At 37.5% G+C, this 19,096-nt stretch overlaps 1 protein-coding gene across 4 annotated transcripts in view; it reads left to right on the top strand.

Moving 5' to 3' along the window:
• Positions 1-19,096, top strand: part of arap2 (ArfGAP with RhoGAP domain, ankyrin repeat and PH domain 2) — a 141,454-nt gene that overhangs the window by 101,681 nt on the left and 20,677 nt on the right. For all 4 annotated transcript variants that reach the window (XM_042511854.1, XM_042511851.1, XM_042511853.1 and 1 more), the window contains exons 17-24: positions 20-122; positions 688-886; positions 7,085-7,148; positions 8,011-8,174; positions 9,473-9,685; positions 9,977-10,082; positions 12,714-12,861; positions 15,856-15,933. In XM_042511854.1, the coding sequence (XP_042367788.1) occupies positions 20-122; positions 688-886; positions 7,085-7,148; positions 8,011-8,174; positions 9,473-9,685; positions 9,977-10,082; positions 12,714-12,861; positions 15,856-15,933 (1,075 nt within the window). The remainder of the gene's footprint in view (positions 1-19; positions 123-687; positions 887-7,084; positions 7,149-8,010; positions 8,175-9,472; positions 9,686-9,976; positions 10,083-12,713; positions 12,862-15,855; positions 15,934-19,096) is intronic.

Here is a 19,096-nt window from a genome sequence, read left to right as displayed (position 1 = left end):
AGCTGTGTGTCTCTGGCAGGGCTGTGTTTACCGTGGAGCTGTACCTGCAGACGGAGCGAGCGCTGATTGTCGGAGCCGAAACACAGGAAACACAGCATGACTGGATCCAGGCACTAACAAAGGTGACACACTTTGCATACAGCACACACACACACACGCACACACTCATTTCCATCGGATTCTTTATAAGTTTGTTTTTCACTTAAAGTTAGAAAAAAGTGTGAAGCACAGCCATCCGGTACTTTTTCAGTCACTCTGTACTGTGCAGCTCAAACATTGTCCTCAGTGAGCCCCGAGCTGCCTTTCAAAAAGACAAGTGGCCGCACTATCTCTCCCCCCACACGCAGACAGGATCTTGTAATAACACCCAACATAAATATGTCCCCTATTCCCTTTTTATCTCTTTAATCCCGGGCAGTCCAGTCATAGATAGTGGGAGGTATAGCTGCATTAGTCCATACGTCTCTCCATCTGCACCACAGGCCCTTCCACACCTCCGTATTTCAATTTGAATCACACAACAACGGCCACACAGAGCCAGAGCAAGAGAGATAATTCAGCCAGAGAGCAGAGACTTGAGCAAAGGTTTATCCCTGCAAGAGGAACAATGCTGCACCTGTTTTTGTCGTGATGCCACAGTTTAAAAAAAAAAAAAAGTTTTAAGATGTTAAAGTTCTCATTTCACAGTGCTTCGTTCCGTCTAAAGTCGAGGGACTGGTGCAGAGAGACGGCGAGCTGATTGGCAGACTGCACTACAAAGAGGGCCACGACCTGTACCACTGGAGGGTGGGCTGGTTTACGCTGGAAGGCTCTGCCCTGCACTTCAGCCCAGGAGACGAGGAGGGCGAGGAGGAAGTCCTTCAACTCAAACAGCTGCAGGAGCTCAGTAGGCACACTGCTTTTTTTTTTTTTTGCATATTATTTCTATACTGCTCAGTCTGCCTTCCCTTTAACCAGATAACATGAGCACAGTAGGGATGTAAGAAAATATTTATACATTCAGTTATTGCAATACTATAGTTTGTGATTTCGATTCTCAAAAACAAAATTAAATTTTAGTTAAAGGGATAGCTTTAAGCTAAAAAGGTGTTGCTCTCCTCTGACTAAAAATTGAAGCAAATGTTAAAAAACATACATAATAATACCACAAAATGTCTTTGTACTGCTTGTCCGAAGTAATCAAAGTGTCCTGAAGCCCCGATGTGCCAAGTTGTTTTGAAAAACATTACTGCCGTCATGTTTTTAGCCTTGTTGTAGCCTGTATCTCTTATTATTATTAATAATAATTATAATATTTTTTTATGATTATGAGGATTTTGTTATTTTTAACAATGATTTTTGAATATTTTGATGAAACTATTCCAATGTAATATTTAGAAAAAATATCAGTTTTCAATATTTTGCAGTACTTGGTAAGCAATCAAAAGAACATGGCATTTATATTGAATATTTTTAAATTATCTTTTGCTTTAGTATATACCTTTAAAAGAACTCCTCTAACACATTTTGAGCTCATTTTTGTTGAATTCATTTTTCCTCAGATTTGTCCCAAAATCGTCACAGTTTATATAAGCAAACAGTCCCTGGTTAAAAAGCTTCAGTGGAGCTTTTGATGCACAATAAATCAGGTTTTAAAATCTCACAGCCCAAAATGACTCTATCTACATGGTTGAGCAGGTCAGTGGTCAGCTGCTGAAAATCCTAGCTTTTTAAAATCCACTCTCACCATTTTGATATACTGCGTAATTTCCAAAAAGCTACCAGTCCATAGCCCCCATCTACAACTTGCATTTATAACTTTTTAATGATGTTAGAGGATGCATGTAAGCAACCAGTGTCAAAAGACATTTCAGCTTCTCGCAACATTACACATTTCTGTTAGGTCTTATCTTATTCTTCCATTATAAAAAAAACTTTTTTTTGAGGGGAATGGAGTGAGGAGATGAAGCAGACATATATTAAAAGATGTTCTGTTATTATGAGGTCAGTACAGGTCAACATAATGTAATAAGACATCAAGCATCACACAAAGTAGGATTAAGGATTTCCCCTTTCTCACAAAATGTGTTTGTTAACTTATTAACAAAGTGCTACCCACACTCTGTAAGACATCTAAGATTAAAAACAGAAAACAAAAAACAAAATAAATTAATAATAATAATAATAATAATAGAAATTGCAAGAAATTAAGAAAAAAGGGAATGAACTGAAAATTAGTTTTAAAAAGAGAGATAGAGAGAGAGTAACAGAGAAGGATGGGGGGGGGTAAAGAAAAAAAATAGACGACAATAATAAAAAATATGGAAAATGTCCAGAAAGCTATAATAATAATAATAAATAATAATAATAATAATAGCAATAATAATAATAGTAATAATAATAATAGTAATAATAATAATAATAATAATAATAATAATAATAATAATAATAATAATAATAATAAATTTGATAAATTAATCAATAAAAGGGCGATTATTTCAATAATTAAAATAAAGAGAAAATAGAGGACTTACAAAAAAAAATCTATACAAAAAAAGGCAGATAAATTAAGTCAGGTGACCAGGTTCTCTCAAATAGACCATCATCCCCCTTCACTCGTGCTGCGAGTCTTTTTAAGTTTCTCTCGGGGCCACTGAGTGACTGAGGGAGGTTTGTCACACATCCACTGCTTTAAAACACATCTTCTAGCAGGAGAAAGAGTTAGTCAGATTGAAGTCAGATTTATTCAGGGACAGAGTTTCAGATGGCAAGCTCAGTATAAAGAGACCTTAATGTGCTTTGCTTGATTTCAGCACAATCAAATTCTAGATGAATTCACAGTATGATGCAGCAGTCTTTCTACTGCCCACTAGCATGCATTTTTCTAATATCTCCATCACATTTCTGGCAAACAGCAGTTATGTAAAGGGTAGTCGGTGGAGGGAAGCTGCCAGTTACGGTGTGCGGCTCGAAAGTTCACACATACTTTGGCAGATTGATCGATTGCACCAGTGTGATGTGCGAACAGAAGGAGGGGAGAATCAATGGATCTTTTTAATCCATTTACGGCTCGACGTGGATCAAATCGTGCAAAGTGCCGCCCCGTCTTCTCACCTTGGGCGGGATAAAGAACTGCAGCGGCGCCCATTTTTTATTCCAGGCTTTCTCAAACCATATTTGTCACAGCCGAGGAGCCGTTAGCGCCAGAAGGGACTGTGTTTTGTCGGGGGGATGGTGGGTTCTGGAGCACTGAAAGGATCCCTTTAGGAATCACAGTCTGTGACATGGGATTAACTGTTATTTTCTCTGCAGTGACACCGCCGCATGAAAGGTGCCCCCGTGTAGCAGCGAGGGATTTAATAAATACACTTTTCAATTAAAATCACTACATGTTTTCCAACATGCAGCGATTCAAACTGCAAGGAGTTCCTTGCAAGTGCATTCCTGGGTTTTGACTTCAGGCTGGCAGACTTATGACCTTTTTCTAAATCTTTTCTCAATAAAAGGGTTTCCACACTGGGGGAAACATGAATGCTCTAATATTTGGCTTTTATCATTTTATCCTTAAAAATTCTACATTTACTTTCAGAAAATCCTTGTTTTTAGTGATACCTCTCTCTATGGCCACTCAGGCCATGTTTACATGAGAACGTCCCTACGAGAAACAGACAAATCTTTCCTTTGTGTTTAAAAAAAATCTGAATTTAAATGATAACATTGTGAGAACGAACCTCATGCAACCACAAAAACAACCAAAAACCTGTAGTATGCATGCCAGGCCAGTAGTTGGCAGTGTAACTTTGTAATGAAATCTATTCTTGGATCTATTACTTGGACAATATTTATTATACAGTGGTTTCAATATATCAGCTTTTGAGTAAAAAGAAATGTTAATACACAAATGCCAAAAATATGTGCAAGGTATTTTAGAAAGTGTCTTTATGCCAATTTTTCAACAAAACCACAAGAAATTTGGTTTTTCAGTTGTAAGATTTTCCCTTAATTACATTTCTTTGTTGCTTTTTTTGTTTGTTTTTTCATATTTGCATTCAAAATTTTAAAAAACATGCCTCAAAAATCCAACACAGTGCAAGCTTTGCTATTGCTCCAAAAATCCCAGGATCCCTCAATTGCTTCCCAGCCATAAACACAGACAGTTTGTTCTTCGGAAATTTGGTTCAAACCAGAAGAACCACTTTAATCAATCGAGTCAAGGACTCTGCAAATATGGACAACAGGGGTTGTGATAATACGAGGTCATCATATAATTCCTTTCAAAATAAGCACTTCATACTCCCACTTGAAATGTGCACCAGCACCCAAAATCACCCCGTTTTTAGAGGAAAAAAACCATAATGGAAATCTCTTACAGGACGCCCAGTACAAATTACGTAGAGAACAAGGCTGCAGACAGAGTTCCTTATCACACAAACATATTAAGTCATAAAAAATTTCCCACTGAGCTGTGCGATGGATAAAAGAGAATTGCTTTGTGTTTGTTCAAACAACAATGACAAGTGTTTTGCATTTACCTGATAACACTGTTAATAATCCTCTCTCAAGTCAATATCAATCTCAGAAGTTCTCCGCTTTCTTCTCGTGGTGTTTGGATCAGAATGAAACACGGTGCCCTTGAAAATCTGCCAGAGAAAATGAAAAAGAAAATGAGTTGTTAAGAGAGACTTTTGGGGATTAATTGCTTTTGCCGTTTTCGCTCAACATACAAAGGACGTGTTTTTCAGAATAAAACTGTTGCGTGTATTTTTTTTTTTTTTTTTTTTTTTACAAATCCTCTTTTATTAAATTAAATTAGGTTTCCTGTCAGTGCCGATAATCGATCTCTGTGTTTACTAAAGAAGCAGATGCAGAGGTGGAGGAAAGAGAAAACAGCAACGTTTGTTCTTGTTTTGTGATGTTTTAATTGCAAAATCACCCATTTGAGATGTACAGTACACAGAAAATACTGTTTGTACCTTTTATGGGATTACTTTGAATAGTTTAAATTCGGTAAATGTGGAGGTCGGCCCAAGTTCAGGGTGTCAGGGGTTTTTTAAAAGGATGGCAATTCTAAGAATAAAAGAACAGTTAAATATTTTGGGAAATTACTTGCATTTTTGCAGAAAGTTAGATGAGAAGTTTGAAACGGGGATAATGCCAGCTGTGGGTTAGCTTAGTTTAAAACACAAAAATTTCTTGTTGTTTTTGTGTTTTTGTATGGATTTAACAGGGAAAAAATCATAATCAACAGCCAGTTAGCTTATCCCAGAACGACATGTTTTTTTAATTTAGTTTTTAACTTGATAAAAAAAAAAAATCTACAAATAAATAATAGGATTCAGAAGCTAGCAGCAAATTAGCGAAATGAAAACCACAATGTGTCATTTTTATGTTAACCCTAACCCTAACCCTAACCCATTTTTTGTCCGGATTGAATAAACAAAATATAACGTAGCTAGCAGCCAGTTAGCATAGCTTGAACTATTACCTTTTGAAAGTTTTTTTTTTGTATTATTATTGTTTGTTTGTCATTTGTTTTAATTTTTAGGGTTTTGTTTTATTTGTTGTATGTCTGCATTGATATAACATAGCTTGCCAGTTAGCGTAGTTTAGCACAACTACTGAAAAAAATGGGTAAACGGCTAAAAAAAATAAATAAATAAAATAGAATACAACTGCCAGCAGCTCTAAAGTTAACTATTTAACACACTGTATTTTGTTTATGTACAAAAAACAAACTACAGCTAAGTTGGTGATTGATTGATATCCCCAAACACAAAAAAAGGAAACCAGAGATACATCAAACTCCCAAACACACTAAAGGAAGTCGTCTTTTGGAAAGTTTATTTCCCAAAATGTCTAAAAAAAAAAACAAACATTTTTTTTAATTACTTCTTGTGCAGGTAGCTTGTTAGTAAGCTTTTAATCTCCAAATGTGAACTGTTCATTCCGGCAAAGTCCAGACTGTTTTCTTTCTGCTAGTTTTCTTTTCAGCTCAACCAGTGGGAACTTGACTAAGATGAAAGTGCCAGATGTTGTTGCTTGGAGATTTGTGACTTAACTGCAGAGCTTCATATCTTTTTTTTTTTGGTACTTTTTTCTGTGGTGCGTGTGATTGTTGCCATGATCCAAGCAGCTGTTTGAACCCACAGAAGAGATTATAGCTGAGCTTTGGAGTCCTTCCGCCCAGTTTTTCTGTATCCTTGCTCTGTTATTTTGAAAGATTGATTATAGAAATGAAGAATGGCAGAAAGTCAGTGTCTGTTTTCAGTTTTTTTTCTCGTCCTTAGTGCAGTCTTATTTGGTTGCATTTTGATGAACATTATGCAAAGCTAGATGACCACATATATATATATATATATATATATATATATATATATATATATATATATATATATATATATATATATAATAATAATTTTTATTATTATTATTTTCTTTTAAATCTATACCCCACTAGCCTTTCTTGTTCCAGTAACTCAGAAGAAATAAGAAAAGAAAAATGTAAAATAAAATAAAATAAATGATAATATGTTTTATTATTATATTATTATTTTCTTTTAAAACTAATTCTCTTTTCCTAATTTCATGCAATTCTTAGGACATTTCTTTTGGACTTGTGTATTGCCTTTTCAGCAGTGTTTTCAAAAGAAACCAAACCAGCAGTTCAGGAAAACTGATGTTGTTCCAGGTTTTAAAGCATTAAAGTGCCTTTAGTGACACAAAAAACCATACCCACGTTTTTCCTTACAACAAAGAAATGCTGTTAACTCCACTTGTGTGCATTCGACCACTGTACTGTTCCCTCTCTTTTCTCTCCACTGATATGTCTGCACATTTGACTAGTCAGATATGTCTAGACATATTGTGCCTTGTATTATTTGCAGTGATTTGACTAAAAAAGTAAATGAATACTTAAGAGAGACCTTTCAGTGACAGGTAATGAATGCATTTTCAAGTTTCACGGCGAAAGCTTCTAAGCGCTCGTGCTTTTGCAAATGTCAGACCTAAACACATAACTTTGCATTAGCGCACAACGCGTTGCTCTTTGAATGTACACAGTTTTTGAAGCTGCTTTAACTTGTTACCCTTTTTATCCCCCTTCCAGCTGTCTCCACACATACAGAGGGTGAAGACAAGATCCAAGTCCTGCTGATGGTGGAGGGAAGAAGGTATGTCAGTCTTTGAATAAAAAGTGTGCTAATTGGCAACGCATTTGCAACGTGATACATTATGCCACGCTTTGTCTTGTTAGTCCGAATGCACTTTACCTGCTGTAACCATCCACGGTAATCAAAGTCTCGCTCGACTGCCTGCTTCAGTTGCAGAGAAGGTGAGACGGCGCAGGCCAACAGTCTCCCTTTTAGAGTAATCCAACGAGACTTTCCGTTAATTGCTCTTCGTTTGTGTGTTTTTGATGAAACCTCATGGGAAACCGGTGGTTGTTTATAGATGTGTGTTCTGCAGAAACGTTTTTGGGATTGCTTTAATCTTGTTGGTTGTTTATGTAATGATTTAGCAGAGCTTGTCCAAATATATGAGCAACTTTAACACATGAAAATTTGACAGGGTTCGTACCACTATGGAAACTTGGAAAAGTCAGAATTTGCAAATAGTAATTTCCAAGCAAAAAACTAAATATATATACTTAATATAAATGTATATTCATATATGTATATATAAAAATATATATGAAAGTTTTGGAAAAGTTGTGCAATTTTGTTTCACAAACCTGTAGAATAAAATATGATGTTTTCAGGGACTGTAGTAAATTTGAAAATCTAATGTTAATTTCTGTTTTTCTCACAAAAATATGCCTTACAAAGAAGCCTTCTTAAGTTTAAACATAACTCCCTCCCCAGTTCTTATAAAATTATTTAACATTCCTCCTAATTTCCTATAAGTTATGGAAAATTAATGGAAATTTATTGGTAAAAATGTGTATGAGCTCTGATATTAAACACTGTGTTGATGTTTTAAATTATATCTTGGCGTGTTTCATTAATACTTTTTTGATCTCTCTGTTTTTAATAGAACAGTTTACATCCACGGTTTCAACAAGATGGACTTTGCACTGTGGCACTCTGCCATCACACTCGCTGCCGCCACAGATGGCAAGGCGCTCAGCGACCAACAGCTGACTAAGAATGGAGTCCCCATTATACTCGACAGTTGCATCGCTTTTGTCACCCAATATGGTGAGCCAGATTTAATACTTACGGGAAGGGAAAAGTTTTAAAAAATATATTTCTGCATTATTATTATTATTATGATTCCCCTTGAGGAGCTGACTTATTCAGTATGCTACGCCGTGATTGTTGTTGAGCATAATGTTGTGACATTATTCCATCTCTTTTTCACTGTATATTTTTTGTTTTTTCGAAATATAGACCAACTTTTCACTGCAGTATTTCTCCAGGATCCAAAGCTATTTGCAACATGCAAACACATATACAGTTTTGTGGTTGTTGCTATATCATTGCATGATAAATGCAAAAAGGTACTTATATATTTGCATTATTTGTGGTATGCAATGAAATTTTTCCTCTTGTCTCTCTTATTTGTAATCTCACAACCCCTCAGACTTACCTTGTGATAAGACAAAAAGTTATCCAACCATATCCAATAGTAAAATTCTTCTTGTGTGTTCATGCATGCAGACCAGGGTTGGAAATTATTTTTTTGTCCACCAGCAATTCCATTAATTAGGCTACCTTGAGTGTTGTTTTATTTTTGTTGTTGTTTGTAAGATGTTTTAAATCAGCAGCTGCAGTGACAGTGCAGACATGCTCAGATGCAAAAGTCCTGGAAATGCTGACCATTTAGAGCAGACTAGGCTTTTTTGGGAGAGGGAGCTTTAAGAGATATGTGCTAAACAGAGCATCTCAGATATAGGGTAAATACAGGAAATCCTCAACAGACGGTATGATTTAAAAAAAAGTTTTTTAAACGTTAAAGAATGTAAACATGTTCTATTTAAAACCTAAAATATGTGCATGAACCTGAAAATGAGCATAGAAAGTCCCCTTCAAGTGCATTTTATTGATTGTTAATGCAGGACTTTTACTTGTAATGGAGTACTTTTACACTGTTGAACTGTTACCTTCTCTTAAGTAAATGATCTGAGTACTTCTTCCACAGTTTTTATGACTTAAATTAGACCCCCAAAGGGTACTTATACAGCAGAGTTATGAGTGATACGCAAGGTAATGAGGGATTGGCATTAAAGTCAACTCTGACTGAAACTGTGGTACAGAAGGTTAATACACCTTGCAACTGCAAATTTATTCTGCCTGCAATTTAGATTCAAATGTGCTTATATAACGTTATTAAATCCCACAGTTTAGCATCCATAGTGCTGGTTATTTCCTGAAAACTATAGAAAATTTAGATGGCAGACACTACACATTAGATGTGGGGTAAAAATGTGCAAAAGTCATAAAGTGATGAGCCAAACAATTCTAGCGCGAGTCCCTTTTTTTGACTGTGTAACCAGGTTTGTGCCAGGAGGGGGTCTACCAGAGGCCGGGTGACCCTGGTCGAGTAGCTTCACTCCTGGAGGAGTTCATGCGAGACGCCCGAAATGTGAAGTTGAGGAAGAAGGAGCACCAGCTGGAAGATGTGACGGACACCCTGAAGAGCTTCTTATCCCAGGCAGAGGACGCACTGCTGACCAAGGAGCTGTATCCGTACTGGGTGTCTGCCTTGGGTATGTGATGCATAATAAGCAGAAATGTAAAGTGTAAAAGACATATGGGTAATGGTTAGATTTTCGCAATATGCTCCATGTTTTCTGTCTGTAGTATTACAATATTCAAGGTCTTTGGACAAGAGAGACATCATTACAGATAAAAAAACAGATTGAAATGTAATTTGCTTCAGTATTTCAAAAAAGTGCATTCTGGCCCTCGTTGCCATTGTGTGTCCATGGTCGTGTCTCGGCTTACAGTTTATAATATTTGGCATTTCACAGCAGATTACATCCGTTTGGTTTTTATAGATGAGAAGGACGAGAGGCAGAGAGTAAAGAAGTACTCCACTTTCATCGAGAGTTTGCCAAAGATAAACAGGTCAACCCTTGATGCTCTGCTCCAACATCTGTACAGGTACACACACACACACACACTTCAAACTGCACACTTTTAAAGCTTTGTGCTTGTGAGGCTATTTCAAGGTCGAGGTTGCTGTGAGGATCAAGTTTATCCCGAATGGAAATGCATGTGGACAACTACAAAAAAAAAAAAAAAAAAAACACAAAGATGCCAAAACAGCATTTTAGTTTCGAGTAAAATAACTTTTTTTGCTACAATGCATGTATTTTACAGCTACAGTCTGTTTTTTTTAGTTTAAGATTAAAATGCATTAATTTATTTCATTTAAATAAGTTTTTGAGACCCAAAGAGGTCAACCTGTCCAACAACAAGCACTCAGTGGGGCGTGAAAATGAAGTGAAACTACTTTTTCCAAATTATGCATAACTCGTGATGGAAATACATTTGTTCGATATCTTTGTTGTATGTCGCATTTCTGACGGGATTCAGCCTCAGTGCCTGCCTGAACTAGACCCGGTTTAGATAACCACTCGTTTTAACTAAATTTATTGACATGATAATTGCTAAAGTCCGGAACATAGTTATTGATTGTTTTTTAATATTGATGCTTTGTTTTATAATACTATAGTATGTTGTTTAAAAATCATAAAAATGTCATATTACAGTATAGTATGTGTCAAAAGAAAAAACCTAAAAATCTTATAGTATAGTATGTGTCAAAAAATATATCAAAATGTCTTAGTGTAGTTTGTGTCAGAAAATGTCATAGTACAGTATAGTATATATCCAAAAAAATCATAAAAATGTCATAGTGTAGTATGTGTCAGAAAAATCATAAAAATGTCATAATATAGTATAGTCTGTTTAAAAAAAAATCATAAAAATGTCATAGTATAGTATGTCATTCAAAAAATACTTTTTTTCATGTTTTTGTAAATAATATTTGTGTTAATTGTTAAAATTATTTGAAATTTAACTTTTTATTCAAAGCAAAATCAGAATTAATGACTCATAATCATAAAACACATCAATAAATCACTTAATCATATATTTGTATTTTAAACTTAAATCATAGCCTTGTTAGTCCTGGTGGCTGAGAGAACAGGTGTAGCTCTACAGATGCTTCACTGCATCACACATCTAACAAGTGTGGAGACTCAGAGATCCTGCACTCTGAGCAGCCCGAGGCTCGCTGTTTGTCACCTGCTGATTAGCCTGTTGTCCCCTCTGCTCCGCTAATGACCCGCTCTGCCCTCTGTTGTGTGATTTTCTTCTGACCGCTCAAGTTGGATACCTCCTCAGATTTTGTCTGGGATACTGTTCTGCGTGTGGGGTAGATGTGGTGGCAGGTCTTTCAGATAATACGAGCTGATTTTCTCACTGACGTAGCAGTCCCATGTGGTGGAAACTAATGAATCAATCCAAAAATGTTTGTAGCATTTGTTGGAATTTTACAAGTGAGACAGAAGGATTGGCTCACTTTTAAAAAATCCAGTAATTAGCAAAACACACAGTTGAAGCCAGTAGAAGCCAGAGCTATTTTTTTAAATATTTTTTCTTTTTTGCTTTATTATTTTCAATACAAAGCACTATCAGAACAGAGCGACAGATAAATAACTGCCTGTATTTACGTATTTATTTTCAACAATCATACATACTGAAGTCCAGAGTTCGCTTCCCGTATGGTTGTGGTTTTCTGGGTTTCTTTCTACACTTGACCATGTGCCTCTTTTGCGTAAATCTAACCATCCGTGGCTTTGCTGCTTAACTCCTAACTGACGGTCCATTGGTTGCCATGTGCTGTTGTGTAAACATCGTCGGTCCACCATGTTCATTATTTGACACCATGGTAACTGCATCTCGCAGCGTAAACAGCTAACGCATAAGGATACCTAAAGCGTCATAAGTAGATGCAGAAGGTCACTGACAGAGCGGCACCATGTGACGAACTGGGCTGAGAGCGTATTGGGAGCTCACACTCCTGCAGCAGCAGCAGCTGCAAAACCCATACAGTCTGTTGACAGAAGGTGTGTTTTTAATACACACCACTCCAGTCACATTATGCACTCAAATGAAGTACTCAGCTGGTATCTGTATCACTTTAAGGGCACTGGTATGGTAACTTTTTAAATGATACCCAGCCCCAGTGAGCAGTCAGCTTTTTGTGTAAAGATTCTCATACTAAATTATTCAGTCCCACAGGAGGTGCAGAGCCAAAAGAGGCTAAAGGTAACATCACAACTTGGATCCTGTCCTGCGGCTGCTCCCACACCACAAACCTGTTCTCCACCTCGAGTTTCATTTGGATACAAACACTGTGCTGTCTTGATGTCTCATTCACTGAAGCTCCCATTACACAAGTGCTCCCTCAGAAACCTGCAGTGGATAGTCGTGATTTAGCCGCATTATGTTAATGATGTGGATTGTTTGGAGAAGACTTAATTGGCCCTTTGCTGAATTTGGACTGAGGCCTAACATTTCACTAAACTCTCTGTGTCTGAGTGTACAGTGTGTGTGGGCACGAGAGACTGAGAGTTATTGAGCAGGAGACTGTTTGTGTTGATCTCTGTGTGTGTGTGTGTGTGTGTGTGTGTGTGTGTGTGTGTGTGTGTGTCTCCGTCTGTGTCTGTGTGTCTGTGCAGGTACATTTGGGTTATTCTAACCACGTCTCTTTGTGTGATTCAGGATTCAGCAGTGTTCCCACCTCAACCACATGCCGAGCGAAAAACTGGCTTCTGTCTTCTCCTCCTGCTTGTTCCAGACTCAGGGACAAACCCCACAGGAAACCAGCGTCGTCCATGACCTCATCAGCAACTACATTACACTCTTCAGTGTGAGTCACAAATGTTATTTATATACTTATATATGTATTGCCATTTGATAGTGTCGATAGTTGTGTGGAGCTGAGTTAGATGGCGTCTGATTTTTATTGTATAAACACTGTTAACATCAGTAAAAAATAGGATCATACAGCCAAAATATGCTGGTATCATCTGCCCACTTTCAATCTTACGTAGCTACTAGTCATGGTTAACTTATTGGTTAATTTGTTGTCAAAAAACAGTCAAAAATGGAAAACAATGTCTTTGCTGACTGTACTGATTTTAAGAAATCACAAATTTTATTGAAAACAACAGGTCACCAAGAACCAAAAAACTACCATCCGAGTCTTGTTCAGGACATTTTTTGCTTGAGGCGAGTTGAGACCAGGCAGGTTTATGACTTATGTAAGATAAAATATATCTTAATGCTGAAAAACTGATACTGACTGAGCATTGACTGAGCAGTCTCACCTTCTCTGGTTGTTTTCGTTTCTCCTATAATAAACTAATTTAAGCTATGATTAAATATTTAAGTGCATATACTGTAAATGCTTCATATATGCATTTGAATTTTGAACAGAAAAGCATGTAAAACTATAGATATTTCATGCTCTTATTTTTCAAAGTGAAAATAATGTTAAGAATTCGTTTTTATTCCTGACACTTTAATTAAAACTTGACTGTGACTCCTGAGACATGAGATTTAAAAATGGGTGACATCACAGTGGTTGTGTCCATATTTTTTACAGTCTATACTGAGGATCCACAGAAGACATTATAAAACAAGCTTTATTATACGTTTCATAACCTGTAAACAGGTCGTTATATGACAAATTGGTGGATTTATTTCAACATTTTAGATTAATCTTACTGTTAAAGTACATTAAGTGAATACAAGTGACAGTGTGTAGGATCTATGTCTGTATATAAATGTTGACATTATGTAATAAAGTCGTATTGATGATTTTGGTGCAGCACAGTGCTGGATTTAAGATGATTCTTAAATCAGTGTCAGGTGAAAAAACATATAAAGCATACATATTTCACCAAGCTGCTTATCTAAACTAAACTGCACACATTATTTTATTTACACACTCTCACTTCAACCATCTGGGGAGCAGAACTGTTGCTGCCAAATCTCCACAATTGGCTTGACTTTGCTGATGTGCGGCTGGGCGGGGGTGTGGGATCAATGTTACCCTTGGAGAGCTGCCTGGCTTACGGGATACGCAGCACAGAGCGACTGCTAATTCCCACCAGAACGCCTGGATCCCTCTTGTTCTGACGTTAAAGGAGGAGCATTCACTCCAAATCGGTTTCGGGACGCCATCATTCACATGACAAATAGCCATTAAGCTCAACCAATCATGAGCCCAATGGCGGCGAATACACACGCTGTGACATAAAACGAGTGAGACATCTCGCTAATTAAAGCGCCAGTTCTGTGCTGGATGTCGTCGACGGGGCCCATTATCAGGCCTAAACACACACACGATGAGTTTTTTGAGGTTTTTTTTCTTCTCCCAATCTTCTCTGCCATTCGTAGAAGTCTTACAAAGCAAATTGTTCTCTGAAAATGATAATAGTGTTTAAAAAAAAGTTGGAATAAAAAATATCATTCCCACACAGAGCTTTGTGAAAGAAAAGAGTATTCACTTGGTGCTGAGCTGTGTCAAACACTCACAGCCAACTTCCTCCTTCAAAATTAGTTGTAGAAGTGTTAGCTGAATGACCCAGTTCTACAGTTTACGTATGATGCTTTTTTTATGTCCCTACGCCACCGACTGCTGTGGCCGGAGGCAGGATGTTTTTGGGTTGTCTGTCTATTCCATTCATTGTGAATGCAGCCTTGACAGACTTTCTTCAAATTTGGTAGATTGTTTTACTTAGACATAACGATGAACTGATTCCATTTTGTTGGTCATAGGTCAAAGGTGAAGGCCATTTTTACCTCTTTCTCCCTTTCTGTTAAATACTATATCGCAAGACCTTGAAGGATTTTTTTTTTTTCTTCAAATTTGGCACAAACATCCACTGAGACTCAAGGATGAACTGATTCGTCAAAGTTTGAGGTCGACGTAACCTTTCCTCTGTTTCGTTTTGGTGAATGGGATATCTTCAGAACACCTTAAAGGGAAAATCTTCAAATTTGGCACAAACATCCACCTGGACTTAAGGATGAACTGGTTACATTTTGGTGTCATAGATTAAAGGTCAAGGTCACTGTGACCTTGTCTTCATTGTTCTTGTGAATACAGTATCTCAAAAAACACTGTAAGGATTTTTTTCAAGTTTGGCACATACGTCCACCTAAACTCAAGGATGAAGCGTTTCGATTTTTATGGTCAAATATATAATGTGACCTTGCATCCATCACATTCTTGTGTACAGTATACCTTTAGAACGCCCTGAGGGACTTTCTTCAAATTTGGCGCAAACGTCCACTTAGACTAAACAATAAACTGATTTGACCTTTTCTGTGAATGGGACACCTCGTCTGAGGAGGGTGGTCGAAGGTCACTGTGACCTCACACAAAATATTTTTGGCCATAACTCAAGAATTAATAGGCTAATTTTGACCGAATTTCTTCACTGTGACATTATAATGTTCTGCAAACACGTTTCTGGCCATTACTCACATCATAACTCGAGAACAGAAAGGTAGATGTGGTCCGATAGTGAATTATTGACACTCTTAGCTGTCAACCTTGAAACTGTGCTGATTTTATCGATCTTATGTGTTGACAGGTTAAATCTGTGCAAATCATCAATGTTTTCCCAGACATGGTAGTAAACTTTGAGTGCAATGTGACTGGTACACAGAGGAATATAGCCGCGAGGCGATAACTCTAGTCGCGGGTTTAAACTAGTCTTCTATGTGTTATTTTAAGAGCTGAAATTAATCCTACCTTCGAAAAATGGTTTTCTGATTCTATCAAGCAATTCTCTCCTTGTTGGCTCGGTTTGAATAGGTGTGTTTGTGTGTCTTGGTGTGTGTCCAACAGGTCAATGAAGAGCGGGTGCAACAGATGGAGAGAGAGAATAGTTTCATCACACGCTGGAACGAGAAGAAGGACGCCACGGTAAGTCGACCCGCAGAACCTAAAATGGAAATCACCGATGGGCGTTCTGTTTGTTTGTTTGTTAGTGTGTGTATTGATTTGTCTGCATGAGTCAGGGTCTCTCAAATAAGGGATTCATTTGAGCAAGTTTCCTGTTTTTCTGGCAAAAATGAAGGTGGGGGTAACGGGGGGGGGGGGGGGGAGAGGCAGGAGCAGGCGAGGGAGGGAAAAAAGGGCTTTGTTCCTGTTAACCTTTACGGCAGGTACTTTATGCCTCGATGCCTCATCCTAGAAAAACATTTGGTTCAGATAACTGAGGGAAAAAAATAAATCACATGCCGCTGCCGTTGTTGAAATCTGAAATAAGTTGTTTATGCCCGCTCCTTTCTGCTCTCCCCCCGCCCGCTCCTCCCCCCACCTTGTCCGTAGGCTTTCAGAACATGTCTGCTGCTGTGGGTCAGGAGGGTTACTCAGTGGAAAGCCAGTGCTATTATAAAGCTGTCGGAGGTGAAATTGGGACAATGGGTTTTTTTTGGGTTATGGACCCAAATTTCGAGGGTTTTTACCTGAGAAAACTATTGTCGCAAAGTAGAAAAGTTACTTCTTTTTTCATTAATAGCAATTATTTAGCGAAATTACAAGTCAGCATGGTGAAAACCTTTCTGTTGAGATAATGGATAAGCTTATTTTAGGGATGATTTAACATTAAAACAAAGTTAAACTTTGCTTAAAGTCATTAAAATGTCACATTATTAATTTCCTTTAAAGTAGTACTTACTTCGTGTTATTTGCATAGTTTGGACTCTCATTTTTATCTGTTATGACAACTTTCGACTCACTGGCTTTATAAAAACACTCACTCCAATGCCAGAATTTTTTTTTTCTTTGCATTGTACGTTTCTGCATTTGCATGGTAATATGTTGCAGCTACGTCTTAACTTGATGTTTCAACAATTGTTTATTTATATCTATATTCCAGCAGGAAAAGCGGAGATTTGATGGTTTAAAAGCCGCTGCAAAAACACCAATGATTCGCTAAATCAAAACTGGTTTTGTGTGTTGATCTCAAACAGTAGTCTGCAGCTTTGCAATTATTTTGCCTCCATGTCACGCCACTTACCATCCCCTCACCCTCCAGATGACAAAGTCAGCTCTGCGTCACTTTAGAAAGGTACTGATATGTAAGAATTGTTACATATTTGTAGTTTGCAGAAAGGTCCAACATTTTCTCCTGGCAGCTGAGAGGCCACTGGCTCCACAACAACTGAAGTCGAGTCAACATAAATACCAGTTAGTTAAAGTGAAAGTAAAAGTAAGAAACTGTAAACATCCATTATTTTCATCCGGTCCATGCAGTCCTGCTTCATCGTCACTCAACCTAAAGAAAAATGAAAAAAAAAGTTGGTAAAATTTCCCACGCACAGATTCATAAAGGCTGCACTTATGGTGGTTATGCATGCAGTTTATTTATAGTGGTATGTGGCTCAGGTTTATATAAGCTATCATGTAAAAAAAAAAGTACCTCAGTGGGTTCAGCAGTCTGTTGGAACAGTGCAAAATGTTCAAATCTTTGTAGGCCTGGGTTTTTCGAAATAGAGCAAGATTTTCAGCATTTGTCATATTTCAATCATAGCAAATCATGTAAAAGGTGTTGGACGGTCGTGAAAACTTGTTTTTCACCGTCAAAATTTGTCCTGTCAAGTCTCTTGGATATGAAATACTCGACAAAATCCAGAGTGTCAGAGCTGAAAATGAAGCCCTGACCATCACTGGACAAAATTAAGCAAACTGACGTCTGGATTGGCTGCTCAGCGAGGCCGTACATAGGCACAGTGCTACTTCCAGACAAATTGCCAGCAGGGAGGGAAGTCAAGTTAGGATTTAAAGTATAGGATGTTGCCAACAAATGGCTCCTGGGTCTGCACTTGCACACTTTAGACACTTGCAGGAATCTTTTCTCAGAGGGCTCGGGCTCCGCAGGTGAAGGTTTTGACCTCAACTGTTTCCTTTTTAAAAGGAGAGAATGACAAGGAGGCCTGAGCTCGGCAAGTGGATGGTATGGCTAGACAGAGGGAGTAAGTAAATCAGTGATATAATGAGGTGCAAAGCAATGTCATGCCTTCTAAGTTAGAAGTGGCACTTTAAAATCAATACTTGCATTTACAGCCAGGGTGAGTGCAGAGAGTTTATGACTTTGGTAAAGATTAGAAATGCCTTCATTTCGAACAGAACATTACTGTTTTTCTTACTCGTTGCTCAGAAATCTGTCTGTCAGCAAACCATTTAACACTTCTTTTTGTTGCACTTTGCTCACTTTTCCAAGTCGGTAACATTTTTACTTCAGGGGCGAGGGTTTTCTCCAGCCCCCCTGAATCTTTCAGGTTTTCAAATGTGTAAATGAATAGAGAAATCTGATATGATTTAGTAAATCCTCTTCTGCCGGTCTAATATTCACTTCAGAGTTCAAGGTTATTTACTTGGCATAGTTGGGGGTTCATTTGCAGAGCTTTGTAGGTAATTTCCATATGCGATTACTTGCATTCAGTTCTCATAGAGTACAAGTATTTATGAAAAAAATTAAACGTTATAAGAGGAATAAAAATTAGTCGAAAAAGGATAAGTGCAATATGAAATTAATTTATCGAACAGCCGATTGAACCAAAAATTGTAAAATAAAAAAAATAATGTTCAAATGTGAGATGTTTTGCAGTGATCACCCTTTACATTCACAAAAATAAGCCAAAGTTTCAAAGTTCTTTACAAAAATAAAAATAGTGCAATTGAAGGGTCCCCTGGACCTCCCTACAGAAGTCTGGGCTAAGCCCTGAATTACCTCAAATTCTACAAATCCTTCGCGTCCCTGCATGCATCTGACCTGCTGCGACTGGCCTCTGGCATAATTTAATTTTGTAAAAGTGGCCCCCAGGCAAAGCAAGTTGAGTATTTCTGTTCAGCAGGATGTTTTTTTTCCTTGGGAACTATCATGTTTTTCACAAATTATGTACAGATTATCAGTCATTTTATTATCTGAAATGGCTTGAAAAATAATATGTAGCTGCAATAAACGGGGAAGAACATCCTCCTAGGGGATAATTGCCCCAGCAACCGCAAAGTTTTGGCCGAGCCCTGATTATTTTCCACATCTGGCTCCGCCCCTGCTTTACTTCTTATCAGTCATTTTCCA

The sequence above is a fragment of the Plectropomus leopardus genome, chromosome 23 (assembly GCF_008729295.1).
Source record: "Plectropomus leopardus isolate mb chromosome 23, YSFRI_Pleo_2.0, whole genome shotgun sequence".
Taxonomy (NCBI): domain Eukaryota; kingdom Metazoa; phylum Chordata; class Actinopteri; order Perciformes; family Serranidae; genus Plectropomus; species Plectropomus leopardus.
This window is presented reverse-complemented; position numbering and strand designations above follow the sequence as displayed.